This window comes from Bombyx mandarina, chromosome 10, assembly GCF_030267445.1.
Source record: "Bombyx mandarina strain Sakado chromosome 10, ASM3026744v2".
NCBI classification, from domain to species: domain Eukaryota; kingdom Metazoa; phylum Arthropoda; class Insecta; order Lepidoptera; family Bombycidae; genus Bombyx; species Bombyx mandarina.
The window spans coordinates 13,641,907-13,659,207 of NC_143217.1; the positions used below are offsets into that span (position 1 = coordinate 13,641,907).

The 17,301-nt window shown below is 40.2% G+C and overlaps 3 protein-coding genes across 3 annotated transcripts; 1 reads left to right on the forward strand and 2 right to left on the reverse strand.

Moving 5' to 3' along the window:
• Positions 1-2,919: 2,919 nt before the first annotated feature.
• Positions 2,920-7,616, reverse strand: LOC114245218 (uncharacterized). Its single transcript, XM_089730740.1, has 3 exons — positions 7,508-7,616; positions 4,740-7,024; positions 2,920-4,006 (listed from the first exon to the last, which is right to left on the reverse strand). Exons 1-3 carry the CDS (start codon positions 7,614-7,616, stop codon positions 3,209-3,211), a joined length of 3,192 nt encoding a protein of 1,063 aa, XP_089586866.1. The 3' UTR covers positions 2,920-3,208.
• A 1,947-nt stretch (positions 7,617-9,563) lies between these two features.
• On the reverse strand, positions 9,564-13,804 carry LOC114245211 (uncharacterized). The gene is made up of 3 exons (XM_028177294.2): positions 13,698-13,804; positions 11,220-13,345; positions 9,564-10,376 (listed from the first exon to the last, which is right to left on the reverse strand). Exons 1-3 carry the CDS (start codon positions 13,783-13,785, stop codon positions 9,564-9,566), a joined length of 3,027 nt encoding a protein of 1,008 aa, XP_028033095.2. The 5' UTR covers positions 13,786-13,804.
• A 1,282-nt stretch (positions 13,805-15,086) lies between these two features.
• On the forward strand, positions 15,087-16,980 carry LOC114245325 (uncharacterized). The gene is made up of 2 exons (XM_028177466.2): positions 15,087-15,341; positions 16,183-16,980. The coding sequence occupies exons 1-2, from the start codon at positions 15,087-15,089 to the stop codon at positions 16,375-16,377; spliced, it is 450 nt and encodes a 149-aa protein (XP_028033267.2). The 3' UTR covers positions 16,378-16,980.
• Positions 16,981-17,301: the final 321 nt, after the last annotated feature.

Here is a 17,301-nt window from a genome sequence, read left to right on the forward strand (position 1 = left end):
GACCTAAATTGTAAACACATCAGGTGGAACTCACACACCACAACTCCGAATGGCAGGCGGCTTGACGCGTTAGTCGATGATCTCGCTTTCGATATCGTCGCTCCGTTAACCCCGACTCACTACCCGCTAAATATCGCGCATCGCCCGGATATACTCGACATAGCGTTATTAAAAAACGTAACTCTGCGCTTACACTCGATCGAAGTAGTTTCAGAGTTAGATTCAGACCACCGTCCCGTCGTCATGAAGCTCGGTCGCGCTCCCGATTCCGTTCCCGTCACGAGGACTGTGGTGGATTGGCACACGCTGGGCATCAGCCTGGCTGAATCTGATCCACCATCGCTCCCGTTTAACCCGGACTCTACCCCGTCTCCTCAGGATACCGCTGAAGCCATAGACATCTTAACATCACACATCACCTCGACATTAGATAGGTCATCGAAACAAGTTGTAGCGGAGGACTTCCTTCACCGCTTCAAATTGTCCGACGATATTAGGGAACTCCTTAGAGCTAAGAACGCCTCGATACGCGCCTACGACAGGTATCCTACCGCGGAAAATCGTATTCGAATGCGTGCCCTACAACGCGACGTAAAGTCTCGCATCGCCGAAGTCCGAGATGCCAGATGGTCTGGTTTCTTAGAAGGACTCGCGCCCTCCCAAAGGTCTTACTACCGCTTAGCTCGTACTCTCAAATCGGATACGGTAGTAACTATGCCCCCCCTTGTAGGCCCCTCAGGCCGACTCGCGGCCTTTGATGATGACGAAAAAGCAGAGCTGCTGGCCGATACATTGCAAACCCAGTGCACGCCCAGCACTCAATCCGTGGACCCTGTTCATGTAGAATTTGTAGACAGTGAGGTAGAACGCAGAGCCTCCTTGCCACCCTCGGATGCGTTACCACCCGTCACCCCGATGGAAGTTAAAGACTTGATCAAAGACCTACGTCCTCGCAAGGCTCCCGGTTCCGACGGTATATCTAACCGCGTTATTAAACTTCTACCCGTCCAAATCATCGTGATGTTGGCATCTATTTTCAATGCCGCTATGGCGAACTGTATCTTTCCCGCGGTGTGGAAAGAAGCGGACGTTATCGGCATACATAAACCCGGTAAACCAAAAAATCATCCGACGAGCTACCGCCCGATTAGCCTCCTCATGTCTCTAGGCAAACTGTATGAGCGTCTGCTCTACAAGCGCCTCAGAGATTTCGTCTCATCCAAGGGCATTCTCATCGATGAACAATTCGGATTCCGTACAAATCACTCATGCGTTCAACAGGTGCACCGCCTCACGGAGCACATTCTTGTGGGGCTTAATCGACCAAAACCGTTATACACGGGAGCTCTCTTCTTCGACGTCGCAAAAGCGTTCGACAAAGTCTGGCACAATGGTTTGATTTTCAAACTATTCAACATGGGCGTGCCGGATAGTCTCGTGCTCATCATACGGGACTTCTTGTCGAACCGCTCTTTTCGATATCGAGTCGAGGGAACCCGCTCCTCCCCACGACCTCTCACAGCTGGAGTCCCGCAAGGCTCTGTCCTCTCACCCCTCCTATTTAGCTTATTCGTCAACGATATTCCCCGGTCGCCGCCGACCCATTTAGCTTTATTCGCCGACGACACGACTGTTTACTATTCTAGTAGAAATAAGTCCCTAATCGCGAAGAAGCTTCAGAGCGCAGCCCTAGCCCTAGGACAGTGGTTCCGAAAATGGCGCATAGACATCAACCCAGCGAAAAGTACTGCGGTGCTATTTCAGAGGGGAAGCTCCACACGGATTTCCTCCCGGATTAGGAGGAGGAATCTCACACCCCCGATTACTCTCTTTAGTCAATCCATACCCTGGGCCAGGAAGGTCAAGTACCTGGGCGTTACCCTGGATGCATCGATGACATTCCGCCCGCATATAAAATCAGTCCGTGACCGTGCCGCGTTTATTCTCGGTAGACTCTACCCCATGATCTGTAAGCGGAGTAAAATGTCCCTTCGGAACAAGGTGACACTTTACAAAACTTGCATAAGGCCCGTCATGACATACGCGAGTGTGGTGTTCGCTCACGCGGCCCGCACACACATAGACACCCTCCAATCCCTACAATCCCGCTTTTGCAGGTTAGCTGTCGGCGCTCCGTGGTTCGTGAGGAACGTTGACCTACACGACGACCTGGGCCTCGAATCAATTCGGAAATACATGAAGTCAGCGTCGGAACGATACTTCGATAAGGCTATGCGTCATGATAATCGCCTTATCGTTGCCGCCGCTGACTACTCTCCGAATCCTGATCATGCAGGAGCCAGTCACCGTCGACGCCCTAGACACGTCCTTACGGATCCATCAGATCCAATAACCTTTGCATTAGATGCCTTCAGCTCTAATACTAGGGGCAGGCTTAGGGACCCCGGTAACCGTACTCGTCGAACTCGACAAAGAGGTCGACGTGCAACCTAACCCATGCATCAGCCCGCTGAGTTTCTCGCCGGATCTTCTCAGCGGGTCGCGATTCCGATCCGGTAGTAGATTCATTCGCGAAACAATTGCTCTTGAGTTGTTAGGTCTCCTTCGGAGGCGCTCGGGCAGTTGTTAGCAAATCCCACCCCTCTTGGCTGAGCCTTTGCTCGCCCACCTGTCCTGGTGAAACTGGAAAGGCCTTCGGGCCACCAGTAAACTTTCAATCATAAAAAAAAATAAAAAAAAAAAAAAATAAAAAAAAAAAACGTCTAGTCCACAGCGATCCGTAGTGTTGCTAGTTGAATGATGTAAATGCCATGCTAAAGTTTCTTAAGTGTTAATGTCAATGTCCACAATAAGATATTAATCCATCTCAGAGTTTTTCTACACAATACCTATTAAATTTAAACTTCTGAAATTCTATAGCTTAAAGAACGGGAGAGTTGGTTAGTTGATATTTACGATAGAACACAAGATATTTGATAAATTCCTGAACCTTACTAACGACATTTTCGAGATAAGTTTGCATGAGTTCCGAACAATAACATTTGGACCGTTGCGTCGTCGATCCACTGAGCAATTTTACCCGTTCGGTGAAAAATCTTTCCTTTGTCGTCGTCCTGAAGAAGGAATAAAAGAAAAGTTTCAAATCTTTTTCATTTATTTTAAACGAACACTGTATTTTTTCACAAATCTCAACATGTACAACACGACCAATTTTTACGATAACAACACATTTTGTCTTACTTCATATTCAACTTTCAAGAATGAATTTCTTCCATTGATCACCGCAGCGAATCCCCATATTATATTTTTTCAACCACGACAACCCTTTCGAAGGTTTCCTTTCCTCATAATACTTTTTCAAACCCACGCCATGTTTGATTTTCTCCGATTGATCAAAATTCGGTTTCGTTAAATCTCTATTATTCGTGGATACGTATGGAGTTCTCACAGCACCATCATTAAATCTCGTTATGTTACGAAACGGATGTTGCTGAGTATGTTGCCGAGTGGGGATATTAAAGTAGTCTGCAGCATACGGCCTAAATGGTTTATAATTTATTGCATTCGGAGTTGTATATGTGGTAAATCTGTGAGGGGCTCCAAAATGTCTCGGACTTATGACAGGCTCAACAAAAACGCTTCTAGCCTCGACGTTCTGACGATAAATAGGCTCGTTTTTAGGTCGTTTTGTAGTTTCCCACCAAAATGGCTGTTCGGACGAGTGTCTTATTTTTTCGTTTTCAAACATAATTTTTTCGTTCCACCGCCTGCGGTACTCTTGTTCCATATAAGGCTTTCGTTTGTTTTTATTTTCAGCGAAGTTTCTAGAACGCTTCGGTCGTACTATTTTCGAATGCGGTTGTTTCGAAATTTGGATTACACCTCTTTGTGTGCGCCTTGGTTTTTCGACTTTGTGACTATATACAGTTTGATAATCGTCTGAATCGCTTGATTCTGTTTCACTTTGAGCTTTGATCTTATCGTCTGTTTTTTTCTTGTTGAACATGTTCATCATTTTACTAAAGATACCAGTCTTTTTCTTTACCTGTAATTATATTTTTTTAATTTTATTTTTACTGGAGCCCTTTTACGTCTGCAGCGTAAATGCTGCCACCCACCTTGAGACACGAGTTATAACGCCTCAGTTTTTACAGTATAACGGTTGTCCCACCCTTTAAATAGAAACACATTATTGGTTCACGGTAGAAATAAGCAGAGCAGAAGTACTCTACCCGTGCCGATCTGATCTGATTTTTCGGGTTTTATTTTTATTACACGATATACTTAATTCCTTCACTGCGGAAATCAATCGTGAACATTTGTTAAGTACGTATTGCATTAGAAAAATTGGTATCCGTCTGCGGATTCGACCACCGGTGTATCGCTACATACGGCCGTTTTCCAATTACAGCACAAGAGCGCATTATGCGGCATAATGCTCAACTAAGCTTCAGCATAATTCGGCATTGTGCGTCACTGAGTCGCATTATGCTCTGTAATTAACCATTACTTAATGGTAGTTTTCCAATTAAAATTGGAAAACGGCCTACTAATGCACCGGGCGATGCTTTAGGCCACGACGACTTCAAATATACTACGTTTACGATTCAATCTCGCGATACTTATTTTATTTTTTGTTTAATTTTTATGCCGTAAAAGTATTTTCAGTTATGATATACTTACACATTTTCCTCCTACAAATAAAGGTAGATTGGTAACAAATCTCTATTCAGATTATTCCCGTCAAGATGATTCAAAAAATCCTTAATAAATCTTACCTTAGTTTTTTGCATCGGAACCACAGTATCACTGTCTGTTTCACTACTAGACACTTCGTCACAATCATCTCCTGAACGAAATATTCGCTTATTATCTCGTTTATCCACAGTCTTAGGATTAGATTCTACAACGGTATCAGATCCGGTGTCCATTGACAATTGAATATTTTTATCTTCTTTGGGAAAATCCGTCTGAGTGTTATTTGAATGAATAGTGCTTAATTTACTATTTCTGCCAACGGAATCGTCGTGAACGGTGGTGCTTACTGCGTTTGATTCTGAGGTGTCAGTGTTAATGTTTCTATTGCGGAAAATCTCCGAAACTACGTGCACAATTTTTTTGTCTTCAATCTTTATTATTTTTAAATCAGCTTCTTTTTCATTATTCGATGACGCAATATTGTATTCACTCAATGATGTGTCTTTAGTTGGTATATCTAAAGCGACTGATTTATATATCTCCCTAATGAGTTTATCCGTTTCCTTGTAACGCTGCTCTTTCAATTTATCACTGTTAGTTGGCATAGTCTTTCCAGTGGGTTTGTAATGTGAATTTTTGAAGCAACTACTGCAAAGATGGCGACCTGGGGTTTGTATGATTAATGGGTAGTTGTGCATGGGTGAGTGTCCGGGGTAGCAGCATAAGTTAGAAGCCATTTGCCTAGAACAGGTCGGCGGATACGGACTCATATTAAAAGGACTGTATGTAAAACTATTTAAGAGACTAGATCCTTCTCGCATGTTTGATTGAGATGATCCTTTTTGAACCGTGGCATCCTTTTTGGTTTTTTCTTCAACACTTTTCATGGTACTTTCTCTGACTTCCGTAAGTACGGTCTGTAAAATATTTTTAATTTGGCCCAAAGTCACTTGTGTTTTATTTTCTTGTCCAATTATTTTTGTCAAAACCTGTGGCTGGACATTATTTATAGGTGCATTCAAACACTTAGAATGCTGAAGTAAAGGTTGTTTTATAATTCCACTTGTTTGCGCGTTTTTTGTTTTAGATATAATTTTTGTGTAGACTTGACTCAAATCAACGCTGTAACTATTAGATGACATTCCGGTTTTTTGTTCTTTAAATTGTTTTTTGTTACGTTTATGCCTTTGCCTAATAAGATTGTTTGATCTGCGAGATCTAGTATTTATGTGATTTTCTTTACAACGAGCTTCAGTATGATAATTTACAATAACATGTTGAGGATGAGGTTTGACTCGAACGGTTTCAGGCCAACATTTCATTACGATTTCAGACTTCTTTTCTTTTGGACTATTATTAGCAAAAGTGTTAAATTGTTTTTCTTTAACAGGGATTACATCGTAAAGACTAGAGTCGTTGTAGATATTACTATAATTAACCTTCAACTGTGTTGGCTCCATATCATTGTCTAATAAGTAGTTATCAACATTATAAAACATGCCTTGGAAACAAGAGCAAATATCAGTTTCGTAAGGACAGGAATCAGGACTCAGATATTCATCCCTGCATATTGGTGACGTATATTTACTTCCGTCAGACATATAATCTTTAACAGGAACCGGTTGGTACTGCTTTTTAATCACTTCTGACAAATATTGATGACCTAAAACTTCGTGATAATTAGATAAAGAGTCAGGTGTCATCTCGTAATTATTAAAAGGCGTACGGTCAGTTTGGGCATAATAAACAAAATGGGTTTTATTTTTGCGCGGTTTTTTCATTTTGGAAAATAAATTCCTTAGATCTTTCGGTGACCAATGTTCTCCTGTCATTTTAGAATTGTCTTTCAATTCATATTTGAATCCGTTGGGTATAGCTGAAGTTGTAGGAAACATAGAAGATGCAGTTGAGTATTTTTGAAAGGATGATGAGCCATTAAATCGTGATGTGAGAGAATCCTCTGGGAGTTCACTTCCAGTGGAATCAGTTGTGCCATGTAACCTTGAAAAATTTTGTCTGCAAAATGCAGTATGGACAGATGTAGCGTTCGGAGGTAAATTCGAATCTTTAGCATTATTTTCGCCTTTGGAACTCTTCCTTAATTGATTTTTAACTTCTACAATTTCTCCATTGACATTCTTAATGTCTTCTTTTGTATTTCTTCTTTTATTCTCATTTCCATTATCTTTTGCACTTTTAGTGCTCCTAGCCGTTGTTACACTAACTGTATCTTCTTTGAAATTTTGTTTTGCGTTTCTAACATCTTCTAGTTGCCGTTCGAGTTGAATAATTTTCTGTTGTAGGTCCGTTACATCAATTGGTATACACGAAATAATTTTAACTTCCGTTTGTGATGGCGTGTTACCTTAAAATTCATTATAATATGTTCAATTTTAACAAATTTAACGAATTATGATAATTTTCGACTTTAATTGAAATAGAAATAATAAGGATATCCCATTGAGAAAAAAATTAGTTTTTTTATTATTTTAACAGATCAGGAAATAGATTCCAGAGCCGCCTTCTCACCGGGAACCACTGCGTACAACTAGTAATGTGGTGCTTGATGATGAAAGGAGATGACATGATTTTATCAAAAAATTCAATAGAGCACTGTGTGGAAGCTATCTAATAATACATGTGTAACATCTTCAGTTCTCAATCCCTGTCACCTAATTTTAACCTTTGGGATTTGAACTCAAAATGTTTTATATTTTTTTGTAATTTTTCGTGGCTCATAATACAGATAATCACGTGGGTACAAACAGTGAAGACGTGTACTACAGGCTGGTAAAATTACTGACATAGAATGTTTTTAAATATCAAATAAAATTCGAACACCACGGACCTAAATTAAAAGCGACTCGCCGAAGAAAATTTTCCACTCCCTTAAACCGTTTCCTGCACTTGTTCAATTCGGTTTTCAACTCTGTTTTCAACTCATTTTCGTCTACCATTTTGATGTTATACTGAAAAAGGCAACCGGTAAATTAATTCATTAATTTAAAAGCAATTTCGCACAAAATAATACATGAAATGCTTTTTTTTTTCATTTCAATAAGCAGACGATACAAACCGATATTTGCTACTTCCATTCGGACTGAATTACATTATAAACCAAATATTGCACTATAAACCTAGTTCGGACCGAAATACGTGGTTGCTTTGCTGCAAAAATAAGTAGCTTAATAGTGTCAAGTCGCGCGGATTTTCAATACGTGTGACAATGGGGAGTGGTGGAGGAAGAATTTTAAAAGGATAGTGTAATTGAGATTAATATTGTCATAGATTATTGTAATAGAGTTTTTGCTGGATATGATGTAGTAGTCACTTTGATGTAGTCGTCGCTTGCCCTAGTGTCCGGTAAGTCGTATCAATAGTTACAATAATATTTAAGACCTGAACTTACCGCACTATTAGTGTAAATTGTAAGTATTATATACACTAATTACTATTTTGTATCCCATAGAGTTAGTATTTATCGGGTAATAGTTAGTGCAATCGTATAAAATTTGTTTTCCAAAAAAACTTCTGTACCATATATTGCCTAAACTAAAAATTTCATTGTTCAAATAATTTTAAAGCAATGTGCCCAAATTTTGAAGATGTCAAGATTATTTATCGTAAGATAATGGTAAATTCTATGATAAAACGTCAAAACTTGTGACATATAGTGAATATCGGATGTAAGGTTTGTAAATAGAAGAGTATATATTGTATGTATTTTGAATTTACGATAAGTCAATGATTTTTTGCGCACGGAAAATAGGTAATTCCGGATGTATTTTATAGGAGAGTGGTTGTGTGGTGTTGTAGTTGTGTTTCCTAATGTAAACATTTTGCCTCGCACGAACCTCGCATGAGACAGAACTCATGAAAAGGCAAAGGGGGGAAAGTGAAGCGTTTAGTGCCGAGCACATCTCTCCCATCACCCCCCACCTCGGGACGCCGGACCGGCGGTCGTCGGCGCCACGACCACCAGCCCTCTCGGTCGGCAGGCTATCCGGAGCCCGCCTAGATGGCGCCGGTTAGAATGGGTTATCCTACGGAATACCCCGCTGTGTCAGAACCAGCGTGGGTCGAGGGTAGCCGGCCCTCCATCACCCGAATGCTCTTGTGTAAAGCGCGTGCAGAGCCGCTTGCACGTCTTCTTAGGCCCCCTTCGCCGTGAAAGGGGACCCGAAACACTTAGAGGGCCAGGTCTTGAACGAGATCCGCCTCCCTGGCTCCCGCTCGACGGCGGCGGGCTTGTGCGTCTCTCACGCGCCCCGCCGCCTCCTTCTGCGAGATGGTGCATTCGCAGAAGTCGAGCATCGCCTTCCACGACTCGTCGTCCCCGAGCATCGATGCCCCAACACTCGGCCACGACAAGTCGTTTCCTATTTTTGCGACGAGAACACGGCGCCACCCCTCCCCTGCGGGGCAGGCAACGAGCGTGTGCTCCGCCGTGTCCAAGTCGCAACCACAATGGTGGCACTCTGCCGTCGGCTCGGCTCCGATCCGGTGCAGGAACTCACCGAAGCAACCATGCCCAGTGAGCACCTGTGTGAGCCGGAAAGTGAGGCGTCCTCTGTCACGATTCACCCAGTCCACAAGGACTGGGCGAATCGTGCTTCGAAAACGAAAGAAACGAATTCAAGCTTAATATTTTAGCGTAATTTATTTTATGAGTACTTACTAGAAATTATTATCATCCTAATTTAAGCGGGGATTTTGATCATGCAGCATTTGATAGATGCATCGATCCAAAATAGTAAAGAGATTGAACCAAACATACCTATGTACCTAAGTATGTATATAACAATAAGTTAAAATCGTAATATATTCAACATATTTATTAAGAACATTAAACCAAAACAAGATTATTTTTTGTTTCTTAAACACCACAGGTCGGTGAAAACATTTCACAAGAACAACTTTGGCCGGTACATAGCTGGCGGTTCCCCGTAACTCGACTTGTCTTTACCGAGCAGAGTCCTTACGATCAAGTTCCTTGGAGAAAATGGATTTCTTTTGTAAAATAACTTCTTGAGTAGTGCATTTCTCATCTTTACATCTCCTTCAGCTAGTTGCTTCTGTTTCAAGTAGGAAAACGCAAGCGGATCTTTATTGAGAGGCTTCGGTTGGACATTCTTCCAGTTAAACAAACCCGGCTTTGTTTGATCCTCTGTTGAATTTTGTTGGGTCTGAGTTGAACAGTTCCTTTGATAATCGTCTCTGCGCGCTTGTTCCATTTGCATTTTGGTCTTCATTCTCTCAAAGAATGACATTTTCCTTTCGCTCTGCGTCGCTGTGCTTTTAACTTCGATCTCTTTTAGGCAGAGCGGCACGTTAGGTACGTGATGATCGAACGACCGACTTCGTGGCATTGGCATTCCTGGTCTTGGGTATTGAGGATGCGGAGGGTAGGTGGGATCGTATGGCATATGCGAATAAGAGTGAGGGTGATATGGATCTTGTGTTGGTGGTACGTTTTGTTGAAAAGGCGGTCGGTATTCTGGATACTCGTGATAAGGATGCGGTGGAATCGGAGGTCGGTGGTGGTATTCCTGCTCGTACATTGCGTAGTTAGTGATGTTTTGTCTGAAAGGCGGTGACTTCGGTTTGACATCCACTTCCACAGTACTTTCACTCTCGCTCAGTTCCTCTATAACGTCTTTTTTCTTTCTGAAGAGTCCGAACGATCGTAGTACTTTCGCGAATTTATTACGTTTACCCTGTATTTTAAAAATAAGCTTATTAGTAGACGTGTTACATTTGCGATGATAGTTAAATCAATGTTTGGGTTCGAAAATCGCCATAAAGAAGTATGATTTCCTAGTTTAATCTATACTAATATTGTCAATTTAAAAGTTTGTATGTTCTCAATCACGCAAAAATGCCTGAACGGAAACGGAACGAAAAGTTTGTAACCTAGATTAACGCAGAATACTTTTAATTTTTTAAATGATGTGATGCAATACATACATCACGGCAATCCCTACCCCTGCAGCCTCAAACTCGTAATATGTCCTACAATCACAAATTAAACAATAAATTTTGAATCGCTTAATAACATTTTGATAGATTTTCGAAAGTAATATGAAATATGGCCACGAGAGCTCAGGATTGCCAGAAGTAAAATATATGCATGTGCGATCCTGCGATATGGTCCACCACATGTGCTTAGATGGAGGATAGAGAAAAGTGATGTAGTGGAACTAGTAAAATAAAATGAAGTAAATGTAATAATACCAATGATATTTTATATGTAAAAAGAAGCAGATATGTTTCAAGCGCACATTAAGTGAAGACTCGAAAACAGGTCAATTGGGACGTTTCGTCTTTAGTCGCGTCTAAACAAATGCAATAATAATATAACAAGTGCAATCTTTTCAATTATAGCTATCTTTTTTACTCACGCGCTTATCCCATCTTTTGTACTTTTCATTAATGCTATTTGTCAACATGTGTGTGCACTATATCGGTAGGTATGTAGATATATATGGCGCGATCAGATTTGAAGAGTCAGTTACTATGAAGATAACATATCTGTTGTATAAAAAATCATTGAATAATACCTTTTCAGTAGACATAGATTCCATTGTAAAATCAGTTTCTGAAACTGTTTCGCTTGGCGTCGGTTCTATACTCAATCTTTCTAGCAGTGTGTCTGAATAACTCGCATACGTTCCATCGTAATAGTTGCCTGCCATTCTCGGCGTAATAGCTTCGCAACTCTTTGAATAACACTTCAATTTAGGCGTCCCGATTTTGACGTCGCGCTTAGAGGTGCGCATACTACCTCCAACACTTCTAGACGTCAGAATTCTTTTGTTTTCGTCTCTTGATGTCTCCTTTTTTCTACTACCAGGTGTCTCCAGTACATGCTTATATATTTCTTTAATAAGCTCTTCCGTTTCAGAACTGCAAACTTTGCTATTTGAAATTTTTGGTTTTTCATCTTTAGTGCAGTTAGCGCATGTGTAACTTGGCGACGGCACGACGTATCCATTCTGTATGCAATTCATTGGGCACACCGGCAGTATTGGGTAGCAGCACGGATTGGTAAAAGCCGGAATGTACGGAGGGATGTTTGCTTGATTGCTGTAGTTGAAGCTTGGCCCGCTGTTTGGTAGCATACTGGCGTTAGTGCTATTTAGTTGTATATTATTAGGCACATTATCGGCTGCTTTACTTGTGACGTCCGACTTCTCGCATTGCGATACCGTAGCTTCTTTTTTTATTTCTTGCAGAAAACTCTGTAAGATATCCTTAATTTCGCATAATGCTCTGTCCGTTTTGTCTGTGGACATATCAGTGTCTTGTGTTTTGTTTAAGTGTGTTTCGTGACATGTTTGATCTTCTATGTATGTATTTGGTCGGCTATTTAATGTTCCACTTTCGTTCCTAGAGTGTTCTGGCGCATTAGCCATATTTGTAGTTTTCATTTGACAACGGCCACTCTCTATAGCCTGTGGCGTTTCAGAAGAAAGATCACTTTCAAAAATTTCTTTTACATTTCTCTCGTGTCTGTTTGGTGATCTAGATTTTCTTTGGTGATGATAAAAGTAATCTTCGTAATGTTGCGCCTTAAGATTTAATTGAGGTCTATGCGTTCTAGGCGACGGAGGTACTTCTTTATAATAATGATGATACCTGATGTTATCTTCAGCAAACTTCCTCCTCGATTTGGGGCTAGATTTCTCTTTTACCGGTATCAAGTCGTAGAGTTCGGAATCATTTTGAGCTTCCATATATCTCCTGCGAGTTTTGATTTTAGCTTTATTGGAACTGTACAATCTTGTGTCGCAAATACTTCTCATGTCAGACAAGTCGATATGTCTTTTGTATTTAGATCTGTTTGAATCGTAGCAACACGAGCACAGCTCACTGCAGTCACCAAAATAATTGTTGTAAGAATATTCTTGGTCTCGGCACACAGGCGCGGATAGTTGGCTGAAATCCGATTCTTTTCTGCCAAACAATTTAACAGGTTTGTATTGTCTCCTAATTATATCTGCTATAAATTCATTATCCAAGTCACGGTTGTTATTCATGATTTTTTGTCTATGATGTCCTTTCTCTTTTCGTTCATGCAAGGATTCTGATCTGCCTTTGTAAGCGTGGTCTATATTTGCTCTATGGTATTGACGGTTGCAGTCTCCTGCGTGTGCACGTTGGGCCATCCTGTGACCGGCAGTCGACTCGTAGCTATCAGTAGAATTAATTGCCACAACGTTTTCGAGAGCAGATTTCGTTTTACGACTTCGTAAAACTGATTCATCAGGCACTAGTGTATACTTTAATTTATTCTTTTTTTTCTTCGTGCGCGACGTTTTGCTATCTACACGCGACACTTCAGTGCAACGGTTATTTTCATCATGTTCCTGACTTTTGGGCGTCTGATCACTTGGATCTGAACTCGGAAAGTTATTCTCCGATGTTTTGTAGAGTACTTTAGCTTCGCTTTCGTTATATTGTCCCTGTACACTTTGTTCTATCTGATGTTTTGAAGATGAAGGTACTTGTTTGAGCTCAGTCACGTTACTAGAAGGCTTTGAGATATTCTCTAAGTAGCTAATATCTTGACAATGTCTGGTCGCTTCATTCAATTGATTTTGGATGCCACCCAATCTATGTTTCAAGTCGGTGACGTTGATCGCGATACTGGAACTTATCTTTATGGATGGTTGTGATGAACTACCTAAAATAATGGGTATGAATTATTACGATTTAAATTTTAATTTCATGATAGCCTACTGGTATTTAACGTTCACCAGTAGTACTGAGGCCATAATATATTTAATTAACCAAGTCTTTTGTTATACTCGTAAATGAATAAGCCTTCAAAATACTTGGACACAGAAAAGGTTTTCTCAGATATTTATGATGAAGAATGAACATATTCATTTAGTACTCTACTAGAAGATTGAGTTCGGGTCTGAAGTTATTGTGTTATCGAAATTATTGTTCGCCATTTCGATAACAAATCATCCAATGTGCTATGTAAGTTCATCAGTAGCTTGGATCAGTAAAAGAACCCGAAAATTACTAACCCAATGCACGTCGAAAGAAATTCCTTATGACGCGGTACCTGTGCTTGGTACGTGGCGAGATACGGCGGCGTGGAGTGCGCAAGGTCATCACCAAACGTCGCTGATACAGTGCTTTCAGTATGATAGAAACAGAAAACAAAATTTGAATTAAATAAGATTACTAGTAGTATACAATAAACTATAATAACAATATATAGGTATTATCAATTATATTTTATATATAAAAAGACGATATAAAGGATATAAAGAATATGAGGAGAGATATGTAAAAATCATTGAGTATTATACAATAAGCCTATACGATAAGCAGAGTTCATGGCTCATCTAGTATTGAGTGGCTACGACACGTTGCTATCACAACGTGAATGTCGCCACACACAAGCTATGTGATGTGAGCTTCATGTCTCAATTGTATTGTATGACCAATGACCCGCCTTCCAAACAATGTATTGATTGCTCCGTGCCAGAAATAGGCGCGATGTTGGTGCATACCCGTAAGGGGTTAACAATAAAAACCTAATACCAGTACATTCCATTTAAAAATCGCAGTGCGTGGAATAAGGGCCGGAATAGGGTTTGAAGGGTGGGGCAGCCATTGTAACTGTACTTGAGACCTTAGAACTTATATCTCAAGTTGGGTGGCGAATTTACGTCGTAGATGTCTATGGGCTCCAGTAACCACTTAACACCAGGTGGGCTGTGAGCTCGTCCACATATCTAAGCAACAAAAAAAAAAATATGTATATATATTTAATTTAATTATATTTTACGTTTTTTCTAAAACAACCTCAATGGCTCTATTCATAAAGGTGGGTGCATCATAAAGATAGCGCGCGCACTGTCTTTTCCATTGATAAACAGCTTCAAACAATAGAAAGAAACATATAAGCTAGAAGACTGTTTGAATTATCTAATTTAACAAGCTTGTAGGATAAAACTCACCTTTTCACAATAATCATTCAGGTAATCACAAACCTAAATTTTTGACATGGCTCTTCCATGTTTCTTGAACATAAAATACACCGAAAATATATAAATTATGCTTATTGTTTTAATTTTTATGTAGCTACGGCTTTTACCAATGACTTTTGAATTTAGTTTGACATTATTTGACGTTATCTATGACTCATTCATAATGTAATGTTAAATGGCCAGTTTCAGTAAATGTTTAATTTATTGAACAATTATTCATTTTATTTAGGTAAATATTTGTGGGCTGGTTTATGTTAAAAAAAATATTTTTACATATTCCATTTTTAAGGAAAGTCTAGGAAAAAATGTAAAAAAGTTTATACCTACTTAAATAATACTCTTTGAAATTGCAAACTGTCATTTTATATATTTGCTATAAAAATATACTGGACTTCCAAATAGAGTAAAAGAAAAGAAATGATATCTAAGTTATGGCGCGCCGCTGCTTCCATACACCCGAATGTGCTTGTAATAAGAAAAGTTACCCCTCGAGTTTTCGGAGTCAGACGTATGGATCTATTGCCTCCGAACCAGTATAAGATTCCATTGCCAAGGAAACTGAAGCTGACCTACGCTATGAGGGTTTACTGGGAGATCATACCGCTGGTGCTCACATCGACATTCAGTATAACTTTATTGTTTTTGGGTATAGCTTGGTCCTTAACGAACAAGGTAAGTAATTATTAATTTCTTTTTTATTTATGTTATTGCATAGATGGGCGGACGAGTTCACAGCCCACCTGGTATTACCGGAGCTCATATACATCTACAACGTAAATGTCGTCACCCACTTTGAGATATGAGTTCTAAGGTCGTAGGTTCGTAGGGAATAATAGGTTTTTTATTTATTTATTCTTTATTGCTTAGATGAGTGGACGAGCTCACAGCCCACCTGGTATTAAGTGGTTACTGGAACCCATAGACATCTGTAACGTATATGCGCCACCCACCTAGAGTTCTAAAGTCTCAAGTATAGTTACAACGGCAACCCCACCATTCAACCCGAAACGCATTACTGCGTCACGGCTGAAAAAGGCCAGTACTTATCTGTCGGTAGGGTACCACCGCCCTGCTCATTTTTATTGCAAAGTAGCTATGCGTTTAAATCGACACTTCAACCTTATATTTTGGCAGGCAGCGTTAAAATTTCTGTGCACTACGGTAATAAGTTAACACCAGACGACGCATAAGCTTGTCTACTTGACTAGTATTTTTGAAATTGGGTTTTTAACTTGTTAAAAACTTTTACTGGTGGTAAAAGGGCTTGCTACCGTCGTTCTTCCTATTTCTGCCGCGAAATAATCATGCCACAGTATGCCTGTCTTATGAAGAGCTGTAAATGATTAAAGCTCTCATCTTGAGTCCTGACGGGATATCATGCGTCTGCATACGTTGGTACCACCGTTCTGTCCCGATGGGGAGACAACCGGTTATTCTAGTCTTGGTGAGTTCGGGGAACCGTTAAACATCAGGTGAGACTCAAGATATGCCAACAAGTTAAATAAACATTCAGATGGATGTTGTCTACTCAACGCACAATCGCGACAATATATCCAGAACTATGGACCTTCGGAATCCTTCCGTCCACAAGGTCATGCTCGTCAACCAGCGCTACGAGCCCTGGCCGGAAATGCAGGACGTTCTGGACAAGATGAAAATGGCCGAGAAAAGATCTCTAGCTAGGGCCCAAACTTGCAATCAATCCTAGTTTTTTTTTTCAACTCATTTTTGATGTGTGTCTATGTTTTTTTTGTACTTCTTTTCTTGTAATCCATATTGTAATAGGTTACTTTAGATCGTTTATTGAATGTTTTTTTTATAAAGACAAATTACAGAAGCGCTTCTTTCCAACGTTTTCTTATTTTTTGAGGTTATACAAGTGTCAATTATTGTTGTTCCTCTTTTGTTTGATGACAACAAGTATTACACATGGTAAGCGGACATAGTTTTATAGGGTGTGGCATCAGCAATAATTTAAGCTTAGTAGATAGTGGTTTTGCTGTGGCCCTAGCATTACTGACGTCGGTGAGCGAAAACGACCATTGTCCATCAGGTGACCTACAATAATACCTACAAACTAATCTGAATTAATAACAAAAAATACAGGTAGATTAGAGCATGCTCATGGCCCATCCGATGTTAAGAAGTTACCGGAGCCAATAACCATCAGAACCTTTTGTTTTGCCACCCACCTTCATGACATGAGATCGAAGCCTTCAAACTAGAATGCATGATAACTTAACGATAGAAATAGGCATCGTGTCAAAATTAAAAAAAACCTACGATGAGCTGTAGTTTGTACGTTTGTCAATGGTATGTTACTTGTAAATTTACATTTTTATTCAGTCTTATAAGACATTTTCTGGTTGACGCTTATACCTTCGTGCTGTTCAAAATATACCCGATCCTGTGGACAGCCGACGTCGCCCCAAACACGTCATTACGGATCCTCCCGATCCATTAACGTTGCTTTTAGGTACCTGTTTTTTTTATTGCTTAGGTGGGTGGACGAGCTCCCGGTCCACCTTGTGTTAAGTGGTTGATTGATGGTTGTTGATTGTGGACCATTGATTTTCTCGCCGGATCTTCTCAGTGGGTCGCATTTTCGAACCGGTGGTAGACTCTGCGAAGC